Genomic DNA, 26,243 nt, shown 5'->3' on the forward strand with positions numbered 1-26,243 from the left:
TTCACTGTGTACAAAGTCCCTTTGCCCAGGGTGCTGAAAGCTTGTTTGCTATTCAAATGCCCTTTTGTAATGTGAATTTGAATTAATATCTTTTACTGCTGTTACCTGAATAACCATAGCATGGCTTGATGAATACAGTATTTGAATTCCCATTTGTATGTTCTGAGCATATTAAATAAATGTATTATCTCTAATAATCGTACCTAGCAGAAAGAGGAACCTGCTAGATACGGGCTGGCTTTTGACTTGAGGAGGAATGGACTGCCATTTTGTCTTAGGATTATGGGAGATGTAGTCATACACTGAGGTACAAGCTTTATGGTCTTCTGCAAGTTTTGTGAAAGGTGCCATAGAGCTCTTCAACAATGGCCGAAAATCCGATGGCTGTTTGTAATAAAGAGGAAGTCATGGAGGATGGCAAGCTCACAAACATATGTAACAAAATACCCAGGGGGAAGGGTAACCCTGGTAAATAAGGAAGTTATCTGTTTAGATGAACTTTGCTTTGGATCAAAGCAGCAAGCTTTTATTACCTGGGAATAGCTGCTGAACCTTGCTGGTGGATGAGACCAGCAAGAAGCACAGACAGGTGGTGGGCCGTGTGTGTGTGGAAGCCAGCAGAGAGTGTCATGGATGGTTAGGGTAAGCGAGGTGATTTTCCTTGCTGGACCTTAGCTGCTGGATTTATTTACTTCTGCACTGTAGCCATGGCTGTGCTATTATTTTCTTTCAGTTTCACTTTTGACCTTTGCAGGTAGCTCGCTCGCTTGCTACGGTGGTAGTACAGCATAGTGGTGTTGGATTATGGCAGCAACAGGAACACCGAATGAAACCTCAACAGAAGACAAAGAATATAGGGATAAGGACTAGATAGCAAATGAAGAAAAATAAATGCAAAATACATTCAAAATACAAGACTGATTGACTAGAAAGTCCCTTCTCTGTGCTATGAGGCGCTGTGCCGTCAGCCATTTTGTCTCTGTTACTGTATGTGTTGTTTTCACTCTTTAGTGAGAAAAGCCACAAAAAGGAAGGAAGGAGCGTGCCTAAGAGAGAGACGGAGAGAGGGAGGGAGGTACGAGAGGAGTAGGGCTCCGAACGGCGGACAGAGAGCTGCTCCAAGACATTTCAGGACGTGGAGACGGTAAAGCTTTAGATTTTACATTCCTGTACTTAGGGCAGAGGTAGAGGGTAGAGGGTATGGGCGAGGTCAGTGGGTGGTAGGAGGGCGGAAGGATGGAGGTGAGTGACAGAACGTGAGGCTTGGGGCAGAGGAACAGAGCAAAAGGCGCAAGTGGCAAGAGTTCGATATATAACACAAGAAGAAAGAGGAAAGTGCCCGTGCCTTTGGGGATAGCCATCGGGGTTCGATGCAAGTCAGATGCGGTGTTCATTAAATCATGAGTACGTTGCTTTTTGCCAGATAGGTACAGCTAAAGCTCACAGAGCCATGATGAACCATATGCAGTACAGCAAAGAGGTGTACTGTGTTGTCCTGTGTTAAGCTGAAATTTTTGTTTTTGCTCTTCACATTGGCGTCTTCGTGTGCTCAAGTCTCAAAGAAATCCCATTTTTGTTTTGTTTAAGATCAAGTGAAAGGAGAAAATGGTTCGGTAAGTTTGAAATCGTCGTGTCCTCCCCCAGGGGTGCACACACTCTTTAAACTCTGGACTTTTCTTTCACTGCTGGGTAACCCTGCTCTCCTTTTCACTTCCTTTCTGTTCCCCCTTTTTATTTATTTATTTTTTTGCTTGCCATCTTGCTTGCTTTACTTTGCATTGCCCGTCATGGCAGGTGTTTGCAGTTGTGTGTGTGCTTGTGTTTGTGCACATTTTGCATCCAAGGACATCTTACATATGTGTGCATGAAACTAGGGAGAGAGCTGCAGGATGAACCCAACAGACATGCAGAGCTTGCAATGGGACTGAAATTTGCTTGTTTACCAGCAAGCAAGACTCTATATCTTTCCAATTACTCATTGATTTACAACACATGGAGGTTAATCTCATGCCATATGTGATAACCAGATATAAGCTGTCTGTTAGCCTTATCAGATCGCAACTCAGGACTACTGTGAAACTGCACTTTTCTAGAATGTAGATTAATAAAGACATTACATCGTAATTTTGGAGAAACCAAAAATTTCAATTGGATTTTTAAACATGGTTTTCTCAAGTGGATATGAATGTGAAATATTTGGATGTGAAAAGAAGAGCGCTTGGCAACATATATTATCTTCAAATTACTTTCAGTCATTCAGAATAGGAAACAGAGACTGGCAATTCCAAACCTTTTGGGATGGAGGCTGCTACACTGTTTTAAGTCGGGTTAGCTTTTAATTAATGTGCCTGGATTAGCTACTGCCTAAATGAACACACACAATTTAAGTTAAATCAAGCTTTTCTGAAAAATTTCTGTCCTTAGATTAATAACCGTGGCAGAATCGTGAAACAAACTACCACAAATACATGCATCTTAATAACAGTTTTATTCTTACTGAAATCTAAATTGAATTATGAATTAAGCACAAAGCACATTTTATTATTCATAAAAGAAGATGCAAAGGGTGCCTTTTTTTCAAATGACTTTTACTTCTCATAAAGCTCTTACATGCGCTCCTCCACTATAAGTGTGTGACTATAACAACAAATAAAATTTAAAAAGAGCTTCTAGCAGTGGCATTGGTTTTCCAGTTTAGATTTTATTGATAATTGACTAAAGGTCTCTGTGAATGAAAAAGCAGTATTTGGCTGTATTCCCTCATAGCATACTTCAACCTGGGCTAATCCTTCATTACTCTTAGTCAGCCACTACAAGTGCTGTACCTTTATTGAGTTTATAAGCTTATTTGCACATGCTGTTTGCACCCTACACCTTGTTGTCTCACCTATATTTCAATGTCTACATGTTAATTTCTTAATATCCCTTTATTTCTATCTTGGTTTTGTTTTTATTATATATATATATATATTTTTTTTTTTTTTCGTGTGTGTGTATTTTTATATTGATTTTGTTTAGTTACTTTATACCACCACCTGCACCAGAACAAATCCTTTGTACTTTTAATTCTTGATGAATAAAAGGCTAGATTGTGATCTAGCCTGCCGTGCTCCCTGCGTAAGAGCAGCTGCACGCTGCAGGGATGTGGTCAATATAATGTTCAGCAGCATGTTCCATGGCTGTGAAGTGTGAATGGGCACAGTGTGGCCTGGCGGGGCACAGCGACCGTACACCCCAGCCTGAGCTCCACTCCCCTGTGCATCACAGGTGGTTCCACAGAAACATCTCCGGCCTGGAAGCCGAGACCTTGCTGAAGGCCAGGGGAGTCCACGGCAGCTTCCTGGCCCGGCCCAGCAAGAAGAACCAGGGAGACTTCTCCCTTTCGGTCAGGTCAGGACCGACGTCTCCTGCCCCGTCCCCTTGTACCTTGTCTTGCCTTGAGGAACATGAAGCATGTCTTTTATGATCAAGCGGCCTTTAGTGCCCAGGTTTTAAAAACACACATATCACCGTGTTAGGGGTTAAAGAGGGGGACCAGGGGCGGTTTCACATGTGGTCACACAGGTATCCTCCTTTACACAGGGTGGACGACACGGTGACCCACATCCGTATCCAGAACACAGGTGACTACTACGACTTGTACGGGGGAGAGAAGTTTGCCACCCTGTCTGAGCTCGTGGATTACTACACCACGGAGCACGGCGTGCTGCAGGACAAGGACGGCACCCTCATCGAACTCAAGTACCCGCTGAACAGCTCTGACCCCACCACAGAGAGGTGACCCGTCACACGTCACACATATCCTGCGCACATCTGTCCTGACGCTCCAGCCACACCGCTCGGCCATTACAAGAAGAAAATCTGCAATTACATTCAGCTTTACCACTGACTACCACAGATAGCGGATTTATTATTAAATATGTATTTATAATACATAATGCAGATTTTAACTGTAATGGCCTTGTTTTTCAAAGCAATGACATTGCAGTATCTTTACAAAATCAATACAAATTCTGAAAGATGACCGGCACATTATCTCTGACCAGCATGGATCTGTTCTATCTCTCTGGTGTTTTCGCCATGTGTCGATTTACTTAGCAGGTGACCAAATTGCTGCTCGCAGAAGTTAATCATTGCCTGTGCTGCTGGAATGGCAGGGACGTCCTGGATGAATATGCACTGATGCGTATCTCTAACCCTACATTTCCCAGTAGCTTGGATAGATGGATGCAGAAGGTCATGTTTATCTGACCCATCCTTTTGGATCGACTGGAATGTGGTCCTGAGGAAGTCAAAGTGTCAGGCAACTCGAAATTAGTTTAGCATTAACTAGCAATTGCTAACACATATGGCTTTACTCAACATCTTATGTAATATTGAATTAAAAAAAAAAATTAACAATGGGGCTTTCCAGTATTGACTTGCTATGTGCCAGTACAGGACAGTGTGCACCAGCACTCCCCCCCCATTCCCCCTTTCAGTTGAACTGACTTCCCTTTCTGAGTGCGGTTGGAAACTTAAGTTTTGACACTTTTGAGCGCAATGACCAGATCCTGTATGTCTTCCTCTCCACAACTGCTCTCTCTGTTCTTCTTCAGTTTTCCTCATCTAACAGACACAGTTTAATATCACTCTATCACTGAATTAAAGTACCAGAAATGGCTTTTAAGGGACTGAAATTTGGTGTGGGATGTTGCATTTTGAAAGAAAAATAGTAGCAGAAATGTAGAAAAACCTGATCCTGTGATCATATTGTGATACATGAATAATTCTGCAACAGTTGCAAATAAGGACAGTAAAAGAATAATAAATGGAGAAAACAAGGGTAACTTACAATAATGTGCTGGAGGTGGTGAGCTTCACAGCATCCTGCAGCTAGGGCAGCAGCTTACCCTTCTTTCAAGCTATTGCGTGTCACTTGTGAGAAACCGGTGACATCTATTTTGGCCTTTAAAGGTACATCTGCTACCGATATGCTTGAAATGCTTTTTAATGACTATTTTCAGGTATCGTCAACAAAGCTCCCCTGTCCAGGAATCACTAACCTGTCCATATAAAGACTGAGGGAAAAAATGACATAGGCCACATTTTTAAATACCATAGCTGTGACAAAAATGCATTTTGATGAAAATGTCCATCAGAATTCTCTGTGCAACCTCACTGAAATGGGTAGCTCAGTCTTTGGGTGCAGCACAACGTTTTTCCTGGGCCTGGTATACATGGAGAGGTCTGGTGCTGAGCCCCGAGTATTTTAATACAAACTCGGAGGTGAGAAATCCTAACTATGTTGTTAGGCGAAATTAAAGATAGGCGAAGAAAGACTGAATCCATTGGTTTTCAGTATTCTGTGTCAACAAGGGGATGTAAGAAGATTCATGCACGCTTCATTAATAGCACAGGGCTATATTAGGCTGAGGACCCTCTCACGTAATTAACTGCTTTGTAGTACAAAAAGTCACAGCATGTCTTCCAAAATTAACATGAGGTCATTCTCCACCGAGCACTGTTGATTACTAAAAATATAGCAGGACTTGCACTGGCTGTTAGCCTGGATGGATTGTCCACGGAAGTTTCAAGAACATGTCTGAAATTTATAAGGCTGTATAGCTGGTTAAATTCAACCGACTAAATTTCACAAAAAAAAGTGATTTCTTGTGTCGTTGGTTTGCGCAAGGGTTTTTTTTTTTTTTTGGTGGAAATTGAGTTTATACAGATACGAATGTATTGCTGTACTGCAAGCTATATAAATGCATTTTCAAATGTTAAATGAAATTCTAAATGAGTTTCTAATTAAATAAACAGTACAGTTTAAATGCCACAAATGCATGTGAATAGTTGTTATAGTACTGCCATGAAGTTGGCATAATCCCATTTATTGGATTACAAAAAAATCTAATTAATGCTTGGGCAACGGTCAATAGTTCATGGAAAGCTACAAAATGTTGCGGAGCCAAAAGACTGGTGTGTAAAGAGAGGTGTGGGGGGGCGGTGGGGGTCTCGGGCTATAAATACTTGTCTTGAGTCAAGAAATCCCGTCATCAGAATTTTCCGACCGCAGCACAGGAAGCCCAGATGAAGAAATAGAGAACTGAACCTAAATTTAGATGAAAAATACACGGCGCGTGTGAACAGCGCGAGCCACAGACAGCTAGCAGGCCGGCGGCAGTGACACGCGCACACGTCGTGAGCGTAACTGTGCATAAACAGTCACCGCACCAGATTTCATATTAATTCACAACAGGCCTATTTGCTTTCAAGGGTTTGTGCTTGTAGTTTAACCAATGAAAAAACTACCTGTGTAGCTTTAAATCATAAGGCAATGAAGAAAGTATGGTCTTTATATGGGAGCCCAAGAAAATGTCTATTTGATGCTGATGGTATTTTTTCTATGATACTTCTCTTACGCCTTGTTGAACATTATACTTCTAAACAGTGGATTATACTTCTGTAGAAATGACTCACCTCCAAAAACTTGTTATGCGTATCATTTATGTACTTTTTCCATTGTAGTTCAAGTTTCCTTACACCAATATAAAAGCTTTCATTGTGCTTATATGCATGTTTCAATGTTTGTGTAACTGTACATGTTTAAAAGGCCAGTTTGTAAATCCTTAAAGGAAGTTTCTGTTCTTCTTGTTGTTTCCTTACATTTTTCACCCTCCTCTGAGCACCCATACACTTATATCCTTGCTTTCTCCTGCCTTCTCCCTCAGGTGGTACCATGGGCACCTCTCTGGTCCAAACGCAGAAAAGCTGCTGGTGGGGCGCAAAGAACCGGGGACCTTCCTGGTGCGTGAGTCACTCTCTAAGCCCGGAGACTACGTGCTGTCCGCCTTGACCGATGAGTTTGGGCCCAGTGGGGAGCGGAGGGTCTCCCACATCAAGATCATATGCCAGGTGGGCAAAAGGATGTGCCGATCAATACTTAAATATCCATCCTTTCCATTCTGAATGTTTCATTTTGAGAATCGATTCTAATGCTAAGACTTTTTTTTATTTTTTATAACCTGGTAATTTAAATATTTATAGTATTGTTGGGAGCAGGACATGAACTACTAGCAGGCAGGGTCAGCCATAAAGAAGCAGAAAGGGGGAGATTTTTCGGGGCCCGACAATAGCGACTAGGGAAATATAATAATTGATCTGTTGGCAACCACCCTGCCTCCTCAAAACAAAAGTGGTATCGCACATCCCTATTGGGAAACGGTTCAACAGACCCTACAGCAGCCTCTGGAAGCCTCCTAGCAGAATGACAGACTTGACAGGGGAGGGGGCTTTGATTAAATTAAGGCTCATTATGTATGTATTATGTGATCTCTCCAGTTTTACCCAAATTTCTTTTTGCAAACAATGGGGAAAGTAATTCAGCTTTTAGAAAATTATGCAAATAACTGTCAGTTCCCAGTAAACGAATACAAAAAAACAAACCCTGTTCATGTACGTAGTGTTATAATTAGCTTTTTCCTTTCTGCTTTTTCTCTGCCCATAATGCAACATTTGGGTTTATCCATCCATCCGTCCGTCCATCTCCCATAACTGCTTATCCCATAAGGGGACAGTTTGAACAAGAATACCACCCACATCTCTCTGATTTTAAGTAGTCTTGGCTGCATATAATATATTTGGGCGGGGAAATTTTAAACTCTCAATGCCTTATTTTTAGATCGCATTAAGGCATGTTAGTTATTACCCAATGAGATAATAGTATGAGCACAGAATTGAATAGAAACGCATAATATTCCTTCCTGATTGTAAACAACATTAAAGTTTAGGTTATGATATTGCACAAATCAGAGCTACAATCAAAACATTCACAGGGAAACTGATGCTACCTGGTTTATTTAATAAAAAAAAATGCCAGATGTTAGTGTACGTAGGAAAAAAAAAAATCATACTTTTGTTTTATTTTATTGAAGGCTTTTATTTCTACTAGTCTTTCATGGGGGCGGCACGGTGGCGTACTGCTGCTTCACAGCAAGAAGGGCCTTGGTTCAGTCCCGGGTCCTTTCTGTGTGAAGTTCGCAAGCTCACCCTGTGTTCGCATGGGTTTTTGCCGGGGGCTCCAGTTTCCTCCCACAGTCTAAAAGTGTGCAGGGTAGGCTGATTGGTGTGTCTAAATTGCACCTGTAGTTGTGTGAGTGTGTACGCCCTGTGGTGTGTTGGTGCCCACCCAGGGATGGTTCCCGCCTGCGCCCGTTGTTCCTGGGATAGGTTCCGGGCCCCCCCGCGACCCCAGTGGGGAATAAGTGGTTACGATAATGGATGGATGGATAGTATTTCATGTTAGTACCATGCATCGTTAATGCTATGTTAGTTCAAACTAACTAACATCCGAAGTACCATTGTTTCCCAAAACCATTGTATTTTGTTACTACGACAGTAGTTAAGACCACCATAGTTCGAACTACAGTGGTTCCAGGGGTTATTGGTCTGACTCACAGCGGGTCATGTTCAAAAACTCACAAACCTCGTAAAATTATTTATTACAAGTTACGCCGATATTACATTATTATTGTGTCAGTCATATAACATCAATAATAGTATTAAAAACTCAAAAACAGCAATAATATGATACTTATGATGCTTTTTCTAGAGAAAAAAAAATCACTATTAGCCATTAGGCTGCAATGCATTTAGTCACATCGGCTCTATCTGTAATTACATAATGTAATCCTGATCCATCACTCTTCCTAGAGTCTTAGTGGCTCAGTGGGATTGATGGGTGCACAAAACACCAACCAAATTTTTCGCCTGCAGGGCAATGGGTTCATATCCCAGACAGCACACATGTTGAAATGACACTGATTCCATATCAAACAAAAAAGTTAAAACAACGTTGATCTTCAATGTTGATTTAGCATTGATCTTGCTCATTGAAAAGGCCATCTATCCAACGTTGTTTGGCAACTTCTTTATCCATTGATTTAATGTTGAATTAGTGTATATTCAATCAATATTGGGTTATAATTGTTTCACAAGTGAATTAATGTTGAAATTATATCCAGCAGGGCTTTCTAAAGCTTAATAAAAACAACATTTACAAATATTTAAATGAAAACAATTTATTATAACACATATATATACACATTCACACAAAAATAGCACAATGGTAGTAATATGATAACAATCACAAAAACATTGAAGTGCTAATTGACCCTCCCAACCCACCCACACCCATTTCTGTTCATTTTCTATTTGCATATCGAAGCCATTTCTTTACAGCATCACTGAAGATATGATGGGTCACTTCCTTGTAGTGGTGCCGTAGAGCTTCTGATATTGAAGAGAAAATAAGCTGTCATTAAAGATTTAATGAAGCTAAAGATTTACAGTTAATTGATCAACAGTACATAGCTGAATTGTTTTTATTATTATTAATTGTTATTTAGAGGACAAAGTCACTGTAAATACAAAATAAAATTATTATAATTAAGCAATTGATTTTAATACACATCCCATTTCCAAAAACGTTAGGACGGCATGTAAAATGTAAATAAAAACAGAATGCAATGATTTGGAAATCTCAAACAATATTTCATTCCCAAAAAAACAGAGGAAACATATGTAATGCTTAAACTGAGACATTTTAGTATTTAATAAAAAAAATATGAGCTCATTTTTTAATCTGATGGCAGCAAAGTTTGGACAGGGACAACAAAAGGCTGGAAAAGTATATGGTACTAAAAAGAAACAACTGGAAGAAAATGTTGCGACTGAGTTAAGTAGCAACATGTCATTAATCTACTGAGCAAAAAAAGAACATGTTAGAGAGGCAGTCTCAGAGGTAAAGAGGGACAGAGGTTCAGCAATCTGCAAGAATATGCATCTACAAATTGTGTAACAATTTCAGAATAATGTCCCTCACTCTAACATTACAAAGACTTTGAATATCCCACCATATACAGAACATAATATTGACAAAAGAAGATCACCGCTCCCGTGATCTTCAAGCCCTCAGGAGGCACTGCATTAAAAACAGGCCTGATTATGTCATGAAAATCACTGCATGGGCTCAGGAAGACTTCCAGAAATCTTTGTCTGTGATCACTGTTCGCCATGCCTTCCACAAATGCAGGTTAAAGATTTGTAAAATGCAACTAGAAAACCCCTTGTCTCATGCTGCCTTGACATGCTTCCCCGAAGATAATACTTGTCAAATCGGAAAGAGTGCGTTCTGTTCAAGTAAATTAGTTGCGGTAGCTTAATGAAAAATGATGGGAAAACAATTCGCGTCAGCTAGCATAGCACCTCTGGATAAAATTGCTTTCAAAAATTATTTCAACTCGGTTATCGGAGATGGCACGTGAAGGCAGCATTAGCACCCTTGCTAGGAAATGCGACAGAAAGCTAGCATATTAGCAGGTACTCTGTAAACTAACCTTATGAAAAGTGTGGACAATACTTACTGAGGAATAAAAGAGCATAAACAAATACACGATCTGCTTAAAACACTGAGATCAATTAAAAAAAACATATTTAATTGTTTAGCCCTAATACCGACCTAAGACAACATTTACTATCGCTGATAAACCCTCAGCGCAATTCGTCGTTAAAAAACACGTTGAAAAGAACAAGTTTTGAAATATGACAGCGATATAAACCTACAAACATCCATTTACGACATAAAACATTCATGGCACATTTATCCTTTTAAAAAGTAGAATATACTCACGTATAATTGTCTGACAACCTCCGACGAAATTTTTCACACGCTGCTTCTTTTCGCGGCACAGTTTAAACTAGCCCGCCAAATGAACTGCGCATGCGTGAAAACGCGTCACCTCACGCCTGTATATTTTACTGCGGTTTCTTTGAATTAAACAACGCGTGTCGTCTACATTAAAGTATTATTCTTAAAACAAATACGGTGAAATTGTACTTTGTATATTATTATAATTAATACACACTAAAAAGACAAATGCGTATATCAATATTGATTTCACCACTGAGCATAAATTGATTTAGGCCTAATGTTAAAGAACTCTCCATAAATCAATATTGATTTATCATTCCTGAGCATAAATTGATTCAATGTTCAAGAAACCAGCACATAAATCAAGGTTGATTTATCATCCCTGATCATAAATTGATTCAATGTTGAATATTTTCAGTAATATCAATGTTGACTCAGCATCTTATTTTGAATGTTGAAAAAGTCACTTTATATCGACATTGAATCAAGGTTTTGCCACCATCAATTTTTCTATATTGGATATCTGACCAAAAATCAATTCAATTTCAACGCTGATAATTTAACGCTGACCATAATTCAACGCATTTAACTATAATTCAAGGTTGAAACAATAACATGGTGCTATCTGGGCATCCAAGCACCGCTGTGTTCATTTAAAAAAAAAAAAATGTTTTCATATTGCAACGAAAGCTCTCGGTGATTAAGACGTGATTGATTAATTTTTATCCTTTAATATGCCCATGTTTTTTTTTTAATTCCCGCTGCTTTTTCCTATTTAATACTGTGTGTGTGTAAGCGCTGAATGATAAATCGCGATCGGTGCATGAGTAATAATCATATTGCGATGATCGGTAGCCTACTGCTTTGTTCAAACAACTTGCGATAACATCACCAACTTACTAGACACACTCTATTGTTAGACAAGCTATATTTGGTAATAGTTTATTTTGGATCATTTCATCGAGAGCTATAGTTCGAACTACACAATTAATGACAGTGTATGTGAACGTTCGTTCGAACTATGGTCTTGGGAAAAACCTGTCATTTAACGATAGGTCATGCTATATGTAAGTTCACAATGTCGTTATCTCCGTAGTTCGAACCATGCTTTCGGGAAACACCTGCATCATAATTGCATAGTTCAATCTATGCAAGTTGTTAACATAGTTATCAACTATGCTTTTGGGAAACACACCCTAGTTTGGAATTGGGCCATACTAATTTAGGCAAATGTGTCACAGAAAAACATACAACACTACCAGAGATGGACAAAGTACAGAACTCCATTACTTGAGTCAAAGTACAGAGACTTACGTTCAAAGAATGCGTGTCCACCGCACCAGGTAACGTACTTTTAGTACGTTATTTTCGGTACTTTCCCTTTTCTTATAACTTCCGGTCAAGTACCAGTACCAAAATTTCCAGTCCCTGAAGTGCCAAACCAAAACATTTTCCTTGTTAAAGACTGATTTGTGTGCATGATGTTTCAGAAACCAACCATATAGGCTACGAGTAAAAACAATATAACAGTAATAGGATGCGACAAATGAAGAAACCCAAGCTTAAATAACAAGATCAGGATAGCATGACAAGAAATAAGGTATTTTGTATAATACAGCTTCTAGGACAGCATTTCTATGTTTTTTATGTTCTATTCATTTTTATGAAGCAAAAGACTTAATCATAAATTTCTCACAAACCCGTTTAGGAGTGATTTAAACAGCAAGGATGAAAATGAATATGGGTGACTCAAGAACGCATGTGACGCTCTTGCAAAAGCAGGGGAGGTAAACTTTACACTGATTTTGTTTTTTAATGGCAAGACATTATGGCAACAAAAAAAGAAAATGTGCTTTTGCATTTACAGGGCCTAATGACTCAATAAATTCATTCAGGAACCAGTTAGTTCGAAATCCAGTTGAGACATAACATCAGTCCCAACCAACTTGACGGGCAAATCCATTTGACCAACCGCAACATGAAAACTGGGTAAAAAAAACATGAAAACTGGGTTTATAATACTGTTCCGTAGTTAACAGGTAAATATGCAGGAAGTAAGCAGCAACAAAGGAGTAGCGCTTCATTAACACCTAAATTGGTACTATTAACTACTGAGTTATGCTTAATTACTCAATAGGTAATAGTGAACTAATTATTATAGTAGTTCTCTATTACTTCATTAGGAACTATTGAGTATTGCTGGTCTCATTGGGAATTATGTACTAGCTATGGATTATTTCTAATAACTACTAGTTCATTACTCATCAAATGAACAGTGCTCTTTTTTTTGGACTAAGGAACTTCCAGGCTACTGTTCTCAATGGTTTTTGCCATTTTTTTTCTTTTTGGAATAACAGGCTTGTTTCTTCCTACTTGTTTGTATGACATACAACTTATTCTACAAAATATTACTGCTTAAAATATGTATACAGAACCTAGATTTTAATTATTTACCTCACTTCAGTCCGTGTGCCAGTGTTCTTCAAACTGTGCTTTGAAGTCCAACTGAAGGGATGGTCAAACAGAGACTCACAATTAGTTTTATTTAGGTCATTAGTAAGACTTCATTCCTTATTTAAAATGCATACATTAATTTCTTAATGTTTAGAAAAGATCAACAATATGTAGTGGAGCACATCATGTGGCAAAACACGAGTCTCTGTTTGACCATCCCTTCAGTTGGACTTCAAAGCACAGTTTGAAGAATACTGGCACACGGACTGAAGTGAGGTAAATAATTAAAATGTAGGTACTGTATACATATTTTAGGCAGTAATATTTTGTAGAATAAGTTGTATGTCATACAAACAAGTAGGAAGAAACAAGCCTGTTATTCCAAAAGGAAAAAAAATGGCAAAAACCATTGAGAACAGTAGCCTGTAAGTTCCTGTTAGTCCAAAAAAAAAAAGCACTGTTCATTTGATGAGTAATGAACTAGTAGTTATTAGAAATAATCCTTAGCTAGGAAGCACAGACGACTTTGTTTAAAATGTTTACTGGAATTAAACAAATGTTTACATATCTCGACCTGCTTTCTCAAGCAAGGCAGCATTTTTTGTAGCCATTAATTAAGCGGTAAACAAAGCAGACATTTAAAACAATACAAATCTTTTTTCATTTCTAAAATCTAAAACATGGATTTAAGATATGGCCATGGGTGCTCTGTGGAGGAACCTTTATCATTTCGTAGTAGCCATTATTACGACCATTCAGAAGTTAAATTGTTTAAAAAATGTTATTTAAAAAAATGAAGCACACACACTGAACGCAACTGACAGTGTAATATGAAAATTTAATATCACAATTATAGTGACCAAAATTATCACAGTTATCAGTATTATCGTGGCATTGTTAAAACATGCTGAAAATGTTCAAAAAGTACTGATACATAAACTGAAATCATCTCACCAAGTTTTATATTTAAAACCACCAATAAAATTAGCATCACGATGCACTTTTAGTTTGCATAAACATTAAAATAATAACACGACAAATGTGTAATGTATAGATAAGAAAACCATATCAAATGTGCATTAACTTTAAAAATTTCCGGACAGCTGTTACTGCCTTACACCACGTTATCAGCTGACATGAAACTAACCGATGTTGCATGCTGTGCCTGTGCACCTGTGTCTAAGAGACTTCGTAACTTTGGCTGATGCTGGACAGTATTTAACGTGAGCTTTTCAAAGCATGGTAATCAACTAGGGTTTTAATGTTATCTAAATTATGAAACGGTAATACTAACCGCTGGGAGTTTCACCATGGTTTCCCGTGAAATCAGTAACCGTTTCATCCCTATGTTTGGACTCGTTTACTGTGATTGTTTTTCTTCTGTGATGAACACAATATAACCTATCGCATTTCAGAAGAGTGCTTGAAAGTAATGAGGAACAAGAACCTTCATAGAAATGCAATATTTGTCTTTCAAATGTAGTGGAATAAAAGTTATGTTATCTAAAACAAAATGATACTCAAAGTAGAGATACTCGAAAAATGTACTTAAATACAGTACTCAAGATAATATACTTTTTTACTGTCCACCGCTTAACACAACCAATTTTGTAAATATATATCTCCTTAGTTTGATTTGCATTTATTACAAATTAATTTTAAGTTTGTTTACATTGCCTGTAGCATTTAAGGTAGTGGAGTGGATTCTTCTCTTCGAAGAGGTACCAGAGATTTTCTTTTGCCAGTTTTGTAATTTTTTCTTATCTAAGTAACTATTTCCCTAGATTTGATGAAAAAGATTTAAAACTTTTTATTATTATTATTATTATTATTATTATTATTTAATAAATAAATGGTAACATAACAAAACGGATTACCCCACAGGCAAAACTGACAGTTTAGACAATGAAGTTTCATAATTCTAGTCCATCTTCAAACTAATTTTGAAAATTTGTGAAAATTAATGTTACAATAATTAGTTTTTGACATACGTTGTCATATACTCCCTTCCTTGTTAATTCTTCATTAATCTGGGAATCAAGTGTATAAATAGATATGATGATAAGTTTTAATATTAGGCACAATTAATCACAGAAAACCGAGATTTTTTATATAGATTCTCAGCCCTAAAATATATGCTAAATTCTAAAATTCAAAATATATGTGTGTGAAAATGATACATCGCTACACATCGGAAGCATCTTTGCTCTTCTTAATTAAATGTACAATAATAATAATATGATATTTGTAATGTGTAATATGCCTTATTTTCTCTTATTTTGTCTAATATATTGGGTAATACGAGTGTAATTGTCATGACCTGCCTGTATGATCCTCTTGTGTGCCACGTCCCCTTATTAACCACGTGTGCAACCCCGATTGTGACCAGCTGTTTTCTGTTAGTTTAATTGATTCGTCCGGTGTATTTAAGTCCACGTCAGAGTCTGTAACCCCAGGTCTGTCATTGACGTTTTGATGTTACATTTTCCTGTGTCCTGCATTTGGAGTGATTCTAAATAAACCCTTCAATCCTGATTCCATGTCTAGCAATCATAACAGTAATGGTGACTAAAGGGTGTTATTTCATGTCTAGAGGGCTCTAATAATGTTAAAACCCGTATTTAGAAGGCCGTAAACAGGTTTTCTATGCTCTAACTACGAAAATATTCTATTTATAAATAAAGAATCCTACTTCGCGGAAATTCACTTATCGCGGTAGAGTCTGGAACTGATTAACCGCGATAAATGAGGGCCGACTGTGTGTGTGTGTGTGCAGGGACATACCTACACAATGCACACTTGACAAATGCTAATCACAAATGATCAGTGACTTATAACATGCGCATGTATATATAACATGCACCAATGCACCAGAGCAGTGTGTGGCTCTGTGCCCAGAAGGTTGCTGGTTTAAATTCCATGACAGGCAGAGTGGTTTTGTTGGGTCCTTGAGCCCATAAATCCCCAATTACTCCAGGGATTCTCTGAACATGGTTTCTCAACTGTACTTCGCTAAATAAAAGGGTTTGCTAAATAAATATAAGGTATCCAATGTTACACATTTTTTTGAGAAGGCAGGGTCAGCTAGCAGTTATGGTTAAGGGCCTTGATCACAGGCCCAAAGGCAACATCATTCTTCTGGTGTTTGAACAGGCACTCTTTTGATCACAAGCACAGTATCGTAACCTACTAAGCCACATATAACCCACTATATACGCATCTTAAAACATGAGCATGAATGTCTTAGTGTGTTTATATTATATGTGTCTGTCTGTCTTCCCAGAATGATAAATACACAGTGGGGGGATCAGAGAAATTTGATTCCCTGAGTGACCTGGTGGAACACTATAAACGCAAGGGTATTGAGGAGCTTTCAGGAACCTGGGTCTTCCTTAAGCAGGTGAGAATCAGGGCAACCTTGTGACCAGACTCTCAGGTGCATCGTTGACTTAAGCATACCAGGGAAGGGATGTTTTGCTGCTGTAGAAGCATGTCTTTCTTTCAAATTGAACTTTGAGCTGAATGTACTTGTATGTGTGTGACGGTCGTGCCTTTTTCTGCCCGTTCCTGCATCCTCCCCACCCCATTTCATACTGTCTCCATCGCTGCTCTTCGTCAGCCATACTACTCGACCAGGGTGAACGTGTCAGACATCGAGAACCGAGTCAAGGTGCTGGATCAGACAGCGGCGGGCACAGAGAACAGTGGGGACGGTGACAAGAAGAGCAAAGCGGGCTTTTGGGAGGAGTTTGATGTAAGTTGAGTGCAATCTTTGTGGGAGGCTATTGAAGTGCATTAATATTGCATTAGATGGTATTTTAAAAAGGCCAGTAACATATCATGTTTTATGACCATTGTATTAGCACAAAGATCATTTCAGAATATTATGCTACAAAAACAAAACATTAATTGGATTTGTGTTTGGAGTGCAAATAAGGCTATTTTTTTTGTTTCTGTTTTTTCCCTTGATGAATATTTATCACTTTGACTAAGGAAAATCTTCAAAGTTTAGTCTTAGTGTCTTAGTGAAATATCTTTGGAATCAAAAACAAACATTTTTCAGTAAGTGAAGTTTGGATAAAAATCATTTCAAAGAAGTTTTGTTTTAGTTTATCACATACTAATGGTATGTAGTGAGTTAAAAAAAAATCAACGAACGTGACAACTTATATCGTAATATAGTGCTCTTTGTTTTAGTAACGAAACAGTCCACTGTTCACGTTGTTCTGCAGCTGCAGCATTGGGCAGCCATTTTCTCCCCGCGGCAGCAAATGGGTGTTTCTCTCCTCTTTAGACAGACAGGGCTCGGAACGTCTGCTGACAGGAGACGGCACTTAAGAAAGACAAACCTGTCTTATGTTTCCACCTAGTGGCCGATATTTGCATTGCATGTGCTGGCAGTGACATGCCACCTTGGGCCCGCACTGAAAGGAAAGCCCTTCATCTGTTTGTTAACTTCTGCTTGAAATCTAGGCTCTGCAGAAGCATGAAGCCAAGGTAAAGAAGAGCAGAAATGAGGGAATGAGGCCAGAAAACAAGAGCAAAAACCGATACAAGAATATCCTTCCGTGTAAGAATGATATTTTCATAAATGATTTGTATTGAACCAATCCAAAAGGCTTCATCATTATGTATTTGAAAATAAACATATTCACAAACTGTAATCATAATTTTGATACATGTCAGTTAAACCTTTTACCGATCTCCTCCACTTCATCACTTCCAGTTGACGAGACGAGGGTGGCGTTGCATTCACGTGACCCAACCATTGTTGGTTCTGACTACATCAACAGCAACTATGTGAAGGTCAGCCTTCATTGTTTCCTTTTCAAAACATAAAATCTATTGACAGATTTCAATTCAATTATTGTTTTTTATGTTGAAAAATGTGAACATGGAATTGGTCAATGTGTCCGCATGTAAAGGTGGCCATATACTTTAAATGATATCCACACACAATGAAATCAAATATCTCTGTAAGAAAATTCTTTTGCATACTTAAAACTACACTGCCACCTTCTATGTCGCGCCACAAACCTAGAGCACGCACAATGTATTTGATGAAGTAGACCCAAATACAGTGTGCAAAATAATGTATTGTGGTGAGTGGTTTTATTATTTTAATAAAAGAAATAACAGCTCTTTTAAATGGTGGTAGTTCTTTATATTAACAGCCATTATTGGTTTAATAATAGCAATGGCACAGAGAAGAAAACTAACAATTTACACAACACTCTCAGTTACATGCTAACAAAACACATATTCCATGGCAAATATTACACGGTTATGAGATTTACTACTAACAGAAATACATAAATATACATACTAATTCACACTATTTAAAGATAGGTGCAGTGCAGTTCAAAGCATTTCTGTAACTATATACTTAGTTGTGCTGACTTATCCCGCGGCATTACATTTACGTCAGCCAATCGTGGTGAGTGGGTGGGATGAAAGCAAAGTAGTGCCCAAAATGGTGATCATCGTTGTGATTGCACGTCATATTGCCAAAACAATGTTGATTTCGGAAGAAATCAATGGAAACATTGAAACAGCTAATATGTGCTATTAGCAAAATTTTGAGCCACACTTTAATTAGCTGTTTGAAGAACTGCTGTGTTTTTGTGATTCTGTGTCTCTAACTGACCGTCTCCACCTTCACCGTTACCCTTCTGTGTCTGTTTAGAATAAGTTGTGTGACACTGGGAACCCGAAGGTGTACATCGCTACTCAGGGCTGCCTGGCGACCACCGTGAATGACTTCTGGCAGATGGTGTGGCAGGAATGCTCACGAGTGATCGTCATGACAACACGGGAGGTCGAGAAGGGCCGGGTCAGTTCCTCCTCTGTTTTTGCGGTTTCTGTGCTGGTACCAGAAGGCCTGTCTGACAACCACACATGACCTCTTCCTCTAATGTTCCCATGCAGAACAAATGCGTGCCGTACTGGCCTGAGTTGGAAGGCTCCAAAGAGGTTGGCCCATATCTGGTCACGTGTTTGTCAGAAAGAGACGCTTCTGACTACAAGATCCGGGTACTTGAGATCTCACCCTTGGACCAGGTACCCATTGTTGATCCATATTTACAAACGAATGCAATTATCTGCCAGTAGAGGACAAGCAGATGTATGATGGATGTGTTACTGAGCAGGCTGTGTGTCAATTGATGGGTCACACAGCATGGCTCAAGCTGACTAATTCCCTGACTTGCTACCCTGTCGCAGTCTGATGTTCCCCGTCGGATTTGGCACTACCAGTACCTGAGCTGGCCAGACCACGGTGTGCCCCAGGAGCCAGGTGGTGTGCTGAGCTTTCTCACCCAAGTAAATGCCAAACAGATGGAGTTCCACGATGCTGGACCCATGATCATCCACTGCAGGTGAATAAGCCACCTAGTGGCCGACGCCGGCAGCACATCAGCATGTGTTCGCAGCTAACATCCCTTCTGATCTCTGTGCACATATTTTTCTGTTGACTTTCAGTGCTGGAATTGGTCGCACTGGAACCATATTGGTCATTGACATGTTGGTAGACATCATTGATGCTAAAGGTAGTGTATATGTATTTTTTTCAGTGGAATATTAAATAATACAGACTGTCCCCCACTTACTAGCACATACAACCAAAGTTTTTATTTCTTTTTAATTAAGTTTATATATGTAAATTTTGGGTGCCTGTACGCCTGGCAGCACTATGCTACTGTACAATAGTTGCCTCTGGAAAATACTGTCCTGAATGGCAGCACAACCTCACACACATATCCCAGTCTGTCTGACACCTAAAAGTCAGAGTAATTTTCCTATTCTGATATACAGCCATGGAAAAAAAATGAGACCACTCTACTTGTTTAAATTAATTAGCATTTTAAAATCCTGGTTTAATCGTGGATCTGCTGGCAGAAGACTATGCTGAGCAGCAAGTTGCTTCCAGGTTCAAAATTCCAGGTTCAGTACACAAGAATAAGGTGAAGCAGGAGACACTGGGAACTACGTTCTAATTCCAGAGATGACTGTTAACTTATCCGACAGTTCCTAATGAATCATAAAATGACATCAAGTGACCTTCAAACGGAATGAGAAACATTACATGCAGGTGTGAAGCGCACTGCTAGGACAGTTTGTATCAGGCTCCTAGAAGCAGGACTGAAGTCCCATAGAGCAAGGAAGAGACCTTTCATTAATGGGAAACAGAGAAGAGCCAGGCGCTATATATATTTAATCATTTAATATTTGATAACGTACAATACCACATAAATTTAGACAAGGAAAGTCATTCCAGTAGCATGATTTTCCACTGTTGGTGGCAGAAGAGGCCTGATCCCTGAGCACCTGGGACTGATACTGACCTTAACACCTCATAGGCATGGACTGTGACATCGACATCTCCAAGGCCATCCTGATGGTGCGGGAGCAGCGATCTGGCATGGTCCAGACGGAGGCTCAGTACAAGTTCATCTACCTAGCCATGTTGCAGTACATCGAGACCACAAAGACCAAGTTGCATGCCAGCAAGGTGGGGCTGGAAGGGCTGGAAAATAAATCACACCAAAAATTCAGCAGAAACTAGTACACAAGTTCTAACTCTTCCCATCCTAAGATGCTCTTCAGAAACCTTTGAAGCGATTGTTTACTTCAAAAGGCACTATGTGCAAATGGATAGATAGCAAAAGACCTATCGATCAATTTAAGAGCTCATCCATTAACATCAGTGTCTTTGCCCTGATCTCAGGAACTCGAGACTGAGTACGGCAACCTGTCTCTGCAGCCGAAGCACCAGAAAGCCAGCCGCAAAGTCTCCAAGTGAGGGCAGCCGCCGCTCTGGCTGTGCGTGTGGCCTATGCATGCCGAACTCAGCAGCCCCTCCCACCAGTGCTCTACTCAGGGCAACATTCTCCCGGTCACAGCCATCTTATATAAGCAATCTGGGAGCCACACTAGACATTGTGCAGTGTTTCTGCCTTTGCGGGGGGGGGGGGGGAGAGAATGTATTCATGTCTTATCATATCCTTGTCTGTCAAAGTTCACATGCAAAACTCAAACACTAGTTTAATTTTCCCATTATTATTTTTATTATTATTATTATTAGTAGTAGTAGTAGTAGTAGTAGTATTACAATGCTGCTACTGCAGGTGGCACAGTAATTGAAATTGAGCCTTCAAAAACATTACATCTCTTTCAGCAATAAGGAAGACGTGTATGAGAATCTCGGCATGAAGGGGAAGAAAGACGTGAAGAAGCAGAAGTCACAAGAGAAGAAGAGTGGCTCTGTGCGGAAAAAATAGGCTCCAAGGAAGTGACGAATACCCGATCGAAGGTTAAAGCCCGACAATTATGAGGCTTACAAATATATTTTCAGTCAGTACAGTTTATATATGAGGAATCTGTCAAACTAAAACGATTTTATTTTCAGTAGCTTTAAGATGTATTTTTCCCTTAAGTTAAGATTGTATCGAATAGACACAAATATGATCATTACGGCATTTTATGCTTTTTGTACTTGTTCGGGGAGTTGTGGGTTGAGTGTTTGCAAATAAAGACGTGTGAAAACTATTATAGTAAAAATAATTTATCAGAGCTTATAACTAATGACACATTTGTGACAACTGGTTAATATTTGCTAACAGAAGTCAGCAGCGACAAGTCTCGGGCTAAACAAAATGCGAAAAGCAAAACGGACCATTGAGAGCGCTGATAATTCATGATAATTCAGTCCCTTATATGCATCCGCGCTGTTACCATTCAGTGACACTGATTCCCCAGATACATCTCATATGTGGCTTACAAAAAATAAATGTTTTGTTCATTGGCTTCTTAGACGACTTCGACCGGATCTGCCGTATGCAGTATCCCACCTCCCTCAAAAATAAAATACAAATGAAAAAACGAAGTCTATTTTCATAAAACAAGGCTAACAGAGGGCAAAAAGGGGACAACTAATTAGTGGTGCACCCCCGCGCCAAAAAAGCACCAACGCGCACAGAAAAAAATTGCCTCAAGGGTTAATTCTGCCACAATGTTCTGTGAACAGTGGGAGGCTGGGGTGGAGTTACATTTCTGCACTTCATAAAGGAAGAGCTTGGAAAACGACACTTTGTGTCGGACAATTAAGTGGAGGCCGCTCGTGGAGAGGAAAAAACAGTTTGCTGTAAGTTTGCGTCTTTCGCTTTCCCGATAGACTGTGAAAAATCGCACTTAATTCTCTTCAAAACCTGAACTTTAATCGGGCTAAGTATTAAACTAGACGGTGGTGCATATAAAGTAAGTCACAAGGGAACAAAGATAACGATAGACGAGATAAAAAAAAAAAAAAAAGCAATCGGAACAAGTTCGGCAGGTTCATCTTTCAGCAAGAAAGGGCGAGAAGTCGTAGAAATCAAGAGAAGAAATACTTTGAAGCGAAGGATGACACCAAATCTAACAGGCTTCTACAAGATGGTCTCTCAGGAGAATATGGATGCTTACCTACAAGCACTAGGTATTTTTTTCTTTTCTTCTTTTTTTAATGTATTGCAATTCAGTTATTGCAAAAAACAAAAACGACCTTGAATTTGCAGCAAAGATGTTATGTAATATATTTATATTTTCACTGATCTGTCTCATATTTTTTGTAAATGAATATCCTGCAGAATCTGTTGATTATATTTCTCTCTGTATCTCCCCCTTTGTTTGCCATTATTGAATTGGGTTATTTGGCCAGTATTGAAGCACAGTAAATGGGGTGGACACCCGAAATGATCCAGGAAACCCAGTGGACGAGCAAAAGGGTGCTGGCACATCCCAGCAGAGATTTTAGTATTTCTAGTTTCACCTCTGGGACAATATATAATGTCTGCACCATACCCAAGACAGTTTAATTGTACCAATGTATTATTTTGCAGCTTTTTTATCAGACATGGGTGCCTTGGTGTATTTCCTGATATTGATGTTCTTTCTCCTTTAGATATTAATATTGCTTTGCGAAAGATAGTTTGCCTACTGAAGCCTAACAAAGAGATTATCCATGACCCTGACACTGGTCACATGATCATCCGTACTCTCACCACCTTTCGCAACTTCAATATGGACTTCACCCTCGGACAGGAGTTTTCAGAGGACCTCGGCCCCGTGGATGGACGAATGTGTCAGGTGTGTGAGAGGCGCCTCTACCCTGAACCAAAGGTGTTCAGCTGTGCCCAGTATGGAGGCTGAACCTGGGCCAAAAAAAAAGATCAAGGTGTCTCCTCCTAGTGAGCGTATAGTTGGTTGGTTGTTTGGTCTTACACACCCTTCCTGTTGTATCTGTGCAGACCACGGTGGACTGGGAGGGGAACAAACTGGTGTGTGTGCAGAAGGGAGAGAAGGAGAACAGGGGATGGACTCATTGGCTGGAGGGGGATCTGCTGCACCTGGTGAGATATGGTTGCGGACAGGGAAGAGGAAGGGGGAAAAGGCAGGAGCGCATCAGATAGCTCATCTAAATCTAAGCTTTGTTAAAGCTAATCAGTTCTCACTCTACTGCATGTACGCTTATTCACCTGACAGACACCATGTACTGACTAAATTCAGTTATTATATGGTCTGTTTTGTTTTTTTTGAAGAAATGTGTTTATTCTGAAAAGCAAATCAAAATCCTCCAGTAGTAGTTTTCTTTAGGCTTTAGTCTGTAGACCAAACAGCTGCTCCATTTTCTCAGTGAGTGAGTGAGTGAGTGAGAGAGTGTCTGAGTTAGTGTTGAATCAGTGGTTAGAATGGATGCATGGGAGTTAGATTGGAGATTTTAAAGGAATGCAGATTTGGAGGGGTCAGATTAAGGACATGGGGGGTGGGGTGTGATGGAACAGGAGGGGGGAGAGAGAGACTTTCATGATCACTGTGTCAATGACTGCCTTTTGGCTGTTTGTCTTCCACTTTGCACATTTCTTCCTTCTCTTCCCCAGGAGATGAGGGTGCAAGATGTGGTTGCCAAGCAGGTGTTCAGGAAGGTGCAGTAGGGGGCACTGTCACAAGGAGGGACTTGGGGACAGGCAGTAAGACTGATGCTGTACACTCCCATGAGCCACACATAACATTCAGAGCCTATTAAGGCTCCTCAGATTGCTAGCAGTTAAATGGCCTGATTTCCATACTTTAATACATTAATATTTATAGGCTACATGGGATATTTCATTTGAAGAAGGTGGCATTTAGCTGAATACTTTTGGTACTTCATTCTGCTCAAACAAAGTCCTACATCTCATTGACAGCCTCATACCTATTTGCAAGCTTCATTAAAAATCTAGTCATATCTTATGTTCATGCTTTAGCTGATATGCTAAATTGGATTACATTACTGTAATGTTTCTGTAATTAAGTTTCACATTGGTCCTGCTGTATTCCTTTACTGTATGACACAGTGTTTCCCAATCCGGTCTTCGGGGACCTCTAGACTGTCCATGTTTTTGCTCCCTCCATACTGAGTTGGGAACATCTAATATGTCGTTGTGTTTTGCATAGGCATCACATTCCCAGAGTGTTTTTTTTTGTATTAATGCTACTGCTATTCATGAACTTTTCTGAAAAGGTAAAAAAATATATATATAAAGCAGAAGTATTTCCTGGATTTTTATTGACCATATTTTACTTAACGTTCGTTTGAATTTCTTTGTCTTTTGCCTCTTGTTCTGCTTCTTTCATTAAATTACGTGACTCAAGTTTTATCATGACACATAGTTCTCTGTCGGTCCACTAGATGGGGATTTATGAGCAGTTGATAATAATTTATCGTTGTCCTCTGTTTTCATTATAGGTCTTGATTTATCGTTGAAATAAATTTGTTTTAGAGTCTTTATATCCTGGGGGTTGGTAATGTAAAGCAATTAATTTATATTATGATGAAGAAATATGTAACCAGTCCACAAATATCTATGAGTCTGCAATTTTGCTTTTCTTCTCTTAACTTGGTTTTCACAGAAGGGCAAAAGATACAGAGGGACATGCACAGGCGTAAATTCCGGGGGGGACGGGGGGGTCAGGACCCCTCCCCTTCATGTGGACTGTTCCCCCCATGCAGTCAAGTGAAAAAGAAAGTACACCCTCTTTCAATTCTATAGTTTTATGTATAAGGACATAATAAAAAATCATGTGGTCCTTAGCAGGTTTTAAAATTAGGTAAATGCAACTTCAGGTGAACAACAACACATGACATATTACACGGTGTCATTATTTATTTAACAAAAATTAAGCCAAAATGCAGAAGCAGCGTGTGAAAAACTCTGCTTCCATAGGTCAGTCAAAGTCCAGACCTCAACCCAATTGAAATGCTGTGGCGGGACCTTAAGAGAGCTGTGTATAAATGTCCACAAACCTCAATGAACTGAAGCAACATTGTAAAATGTTGAGAGGGTCAAAATTCCTCCACAATCATGTGAGAGACTGATAGTTATACAGAAAATGATTACTTCAAGATATTGCTGCTAAAGGTGGTTCTACAAGTTTTTGAATCATGGGTTGTTCTTTGTTTTTCACACATGGCTTCTCCATTTTGGCTTAATTTTTGTTAAATATATAACGATGCAGTGGAACATGTTGTGTGTTGTTTTATACCTGAGGTTAAATTTAAATATGTTTAGAACCTGGTAAGGACCAGAAGATTTTTTTATTATGTCCTGATACATAACACCGTAAAACTAAGGGCAGTGGTGGCTTGATGGTTAAGGAAGCGCACTTGTAATTGAAAGATTGCAGGTTCGAATCCCCGACCAGCAAGGCAGTGGTGGCTTGATGGTTAAGGAAGCGCACTTGTAATTGAAAGATTGCAGGTTCGAATCCCCGACCAGCAAGGCACCACTGAGGTACCCTGAGCAAGGTACTGTTCCCCGGGCACTGAATTAGCTGCCCCCTGCTATGTCACAAAAGTCACATATGGGTTAAATGCAGAGGACACATTTTGTTCTTGTGTGCTGTGGTGTGTTGACAATGACCACTAATCACCTAGTTCTAATTTAGAGCTGAAAGATTATTTGTTTTTCACATGAATGTATATCATTGAAAACCGAACTAAGTAATTTGGAATAATATGTACTGAAAGCGGGGCAGCACAGTGGTGCAGTGGTTAGCACTGTCGCCTCACAGCAAGAAGATC

General features: G+C 39.4%; 2 protein-coding genes across 2 annotated transcripts; both read left to right on the top strand.

Annotated features, from left to right (window-relative positions):
- The first annotated feature begins 486 nt into the window (after positions 1 to 486).
- Positions 487 to 21,694, top strand: ptpn6 (protein tyrosine phosphatase non-receptor type 6). Its single transcript, XM_023795626.2, has 17 exons — positions 487 to 642; positions 1,012 to 1,144; positions 1,588 to 1,613; positions 3,268 to 3,390; positions 3,583 to 3,777; positions 6,714 to 6,897; positions 16,431 to 16,547; positions 16,767 to 16,901; positions 17,621 to 17,717; positions 17,874 to 17,953; positions 18,834 to 18,980; positions 19,076 to 19,207; positions 19,370 to 19,524; positions 19,628 to 19,695; positions 20,506 to 20,657; positions 20,874 to 20,944; positions 21,324 to 21,694. Exons 3-17 carry the CDS (start codon positions 1,606 to 1,608, stop codon positions 21,424 to 21,426), a joined length of 1,767 nt encoding a protein of 588 aa, XP_023651394.1. The 5' UTR covers positions 487 to 642; positions 1,012 to 1,144; positions 1,588 to 1,605; the 3' UTR covers positions 21,427 to 21,694.
- A 134-nt stretch (positions 21,695 to 21,828) lies between these two features.
- rbp5 (retinol binding protein 1a, cellular) lies at positions 21,829 to 24,710 on the top strand. Its single transcript, XM_023795628.2, has 4 exons — positions 21,829 to 22,619; positions 23,085 to 23,269; positions 23,431 to 23,532; positions 24,061 to 24,710. The coding sequence occupies exons 1-4, from the start codon at positions 22,547 to 22,549 to the stop codon at positions 24,112 to 24,114; spliced, it is 414 nt and encodes a 137-aa protein (XP_023651396.1). The 5' UTR covers positions 21,829 to 22,546; the 3' UTR covers positions 24,115 to 24,710.
- Positions 24,711 to 26,243: the final 1,533 nt, after the last annotated feature.

Source organism: Paramormyrops kingsleyae, chromosome 9, assembly GCF_048594095.1.
Source record: "Paramormyrops kingsleyae isolate MSU_618 chromosome 9, PKINGS_0.4, whole genome shotgun sequence".
Lineage (NCBI taxonomy): Eukaryota > Metazoa > Chordata > Actinopteri > Osteoglossiformes > Mormyridae > Paramormyrops > Paramormyrops kingsleyae.